Consider the following 2,500-nt stretch of genomic DNA (forward strand, 5'->3'; position numbering starts at 1 on the left):
TGGTACAATAGGCGGAAATGTTTAGACAGAATTGCTTTAGAGAACGGGAGAGGAAGAAACTAAGCCCGAATATTTAGACGTGGAAGACTCGCCCTAAAGTAAAATGTGACCCATATTCAAGTTGACAAAAGTTGAAAAGGTATGAATGAGAATCGATGAGAGCAACAGGGTTTCATGATGAAGATATTCATGCTCATTCATACCTTTTTCTCAATTAAAGAAAATCCTGATCCTTGAGAATTAGAATTAAAAATAGCTTTCCTTAAGAACCATGAATATCACATACTTGCTTACTGGATCAATTAACGTTGAAGAGTGAATCAAAATGTTTCTTAGAATTACGGGAGCATGTGTTAAGCCTAAATAAGATAACAATAAACTAACAATAATTCCTGAGTCTAGTGTTTAGTAAAATAAATAATGGACTACGATTAAAATTCCTGAGAGCGTTCATGGTGGGAGCGCAATTTCTGGATAAATAGGAAGACACAAGGAAGAGTAACATATGATAAGAACAATTAGCGCTAATATTACACACAACAAGTAAATAAATAAACAGGAACAACAACATGATCTCACAAGGATAAGGAATCGCGAAGGAGCCACAAGGATTAGGAACCAGACAGAAGTTTAAGAGCTAAAATAAAAAAATAAAAAAAATGGAGCCAAAGAAATCAGGGAATAAAGAAGCAAATAGAAAAATAGTGGTAATGATAATAATAATGATGATAATAACAATAATGATAATGATAATAACGATAATGATAACGATAATAATACCAGTAGTAGTGGTAATAATAAAGATAATAATAATAATGATAAATACATAAAAAAATACACTAATAAAGACCAAGATACAAACACAACAAAGAGAAACGAATTAAGAAAATGCACCAACGGATCGAGACCTTAGGAAGACGAGAAGTTCGAGACGAGAGAGAGTCAAGGGTTCAAGAGGTTCAGGAGCGACATCGGGCACTCGGGGAAGGCCTCCCAGCACTGGCCTCCCGCGCGCCCCTTCACGCTCGCCCGCAGGTACTCGTTGGCGCCGACGTCGACCTCGTTGGTGTCCTCGGGGGGCTGGGACTTCGCGAGGTAACTGGAAGAGGAAGAGAGGTGGGTGAGAATGGGGAGAGGGAGAAGCAGGGAGAGGGGAAGGAGAGAAAAAAGAGTGAGAGAGGGAGGGTGATTGTGTGTGTGTGTGTGTGTGTGTGTGTGTGTGTGTGTGTGTGTGAAGTAGACAGGCACATATATAGGATGAATGGATAGCTAGACAAAGATGAATCATTAGATACCTAAGTAGATAGATGTGTGTGTGATGTGTGTGTGTGTGTGTGTACAGTGTGTGTGTGTGTGTAGTGTGTGAGGGGAGGGAGAAGAAGGGAGAGACAGAGAAGTAGACAGGCACATATATAGGATGAATGGATAGCTAGACAAAGATGAATCATTAGATACCTAAGTAGATAGATGGATAAATAGATAAGAGATAGAGAGTGATACAGACAGGTAGATTTATAGACAGAAACAGGTAGACAGATGGATAAATAGAGATAGAGAGTGATACAGACATGTAATTTTATAGACAGAAACAGGTAGACAGATGGATAAATAGAGATAGAGAGTGATACAGACACGTAGATTTATAGACAGAAACAGGTAGACAGATGGATAAATAGAGATAATGATACAGACAAATAAATTTATAGACAGAAACAGGTAGACAGATGGATAAATAGATAGATATACAGTTATACAGACAAATAAATTTATAGACAGAAACAGGTAGACAGATGGATAAATAGAGATAATGATACAGACAAATAAATTCATAGACAGAAACCGTCAAAGAAAATAATAAGACCAAAGAAAATTCACATTTGGCGGACACGAAGCTGACACGAAGCTGACACGAAGCTGACACTCACTCCACCAACACCTGCACCATCTCCCCGGCGAGACCCTGTGGGCGGAGCAACGGCGTCCCGGCAGCCAGCTCGCAGAAGGTCCTCTTCACGCACGCCCGTCCGTCAACGCCCAGCCTGCGCCGAGAATGAGGAATAGCAATACAGCGATAAAGGTGGGAGCAAGATGGTGATGATAACGATGCTTATGATGATTATTTTATTAATGATGGTTATAGTAATGATGATGATAATGGTAATGATAATAATAGTAATAAAAACAATGATAATGAAAGTAATGATGACAGTGAGGAAAATAATGATAATTATCATGAACGATATTAAAGATATTGATAAAGATGAAAACACTAATAATGGTGATGATAACAATATTGATGATTATTATGATGATAACAATAATGATGAAAACAATAAAAATGTTAATGATAATAATAACAGTATTAACAATTATTACTATTATCATTATTATTATTACTATTTTTATTATCATTATTATTACTATTTTTATTATCATTATTATTACTATTTTTATTATCATTATTATTACTATTTTTATTATCATTATTATCATTATCATA

At 36.3% G+C, this 2,500-nt stretch overlaps 1 protein-coding gene across 1 annotated transcript in view; it reads right to left on the reverse strand.

Moving 5' to 3' along the window:
• Nucleotides 1-855: 855 nt before the first annotated feature.
• The window catches only part of LOC113806304 (uncharacterized), a 6,526-nt gene continuing 4,881 nt past the window's right edge, over nucleotides 856-2,500 (reverse strand). Inside the window, exons 4-5 of the mRNA XM_070134424.1 lie at nucleotides 1,926-2,039; nucleotides 856-1,099 (exon numbers count right to left, since the gene is read on the reverse strand). Of these exons, the coding sequence (XP_069990525.1) occupies nucleotides 943-1,099; nucleotides 1,926-2,039 (271 nt within the window). The 3' untranslated portion in view covers nucleotides 856-942. The remainder of the gene's footprint in view (nucleotides 1,100-1,925; nucleotides 2,040-2,500) is intronic.

Source organism: Penaeus vannamei, chromosome 19, assembly GCF_042767895.1.
Source record: "Penaeus vannamei isolate JL-2024 chromosome 19, ASM4276789v1, whole genome shotgun sequence".
NCBI classification, from domain to species: domain Eukaryota; kingdom Metazoa; phylum Arthropoda; class Malacostraca; order Decapoda; family Penaeidae; genus Penaeus; species Penaeus vannamei.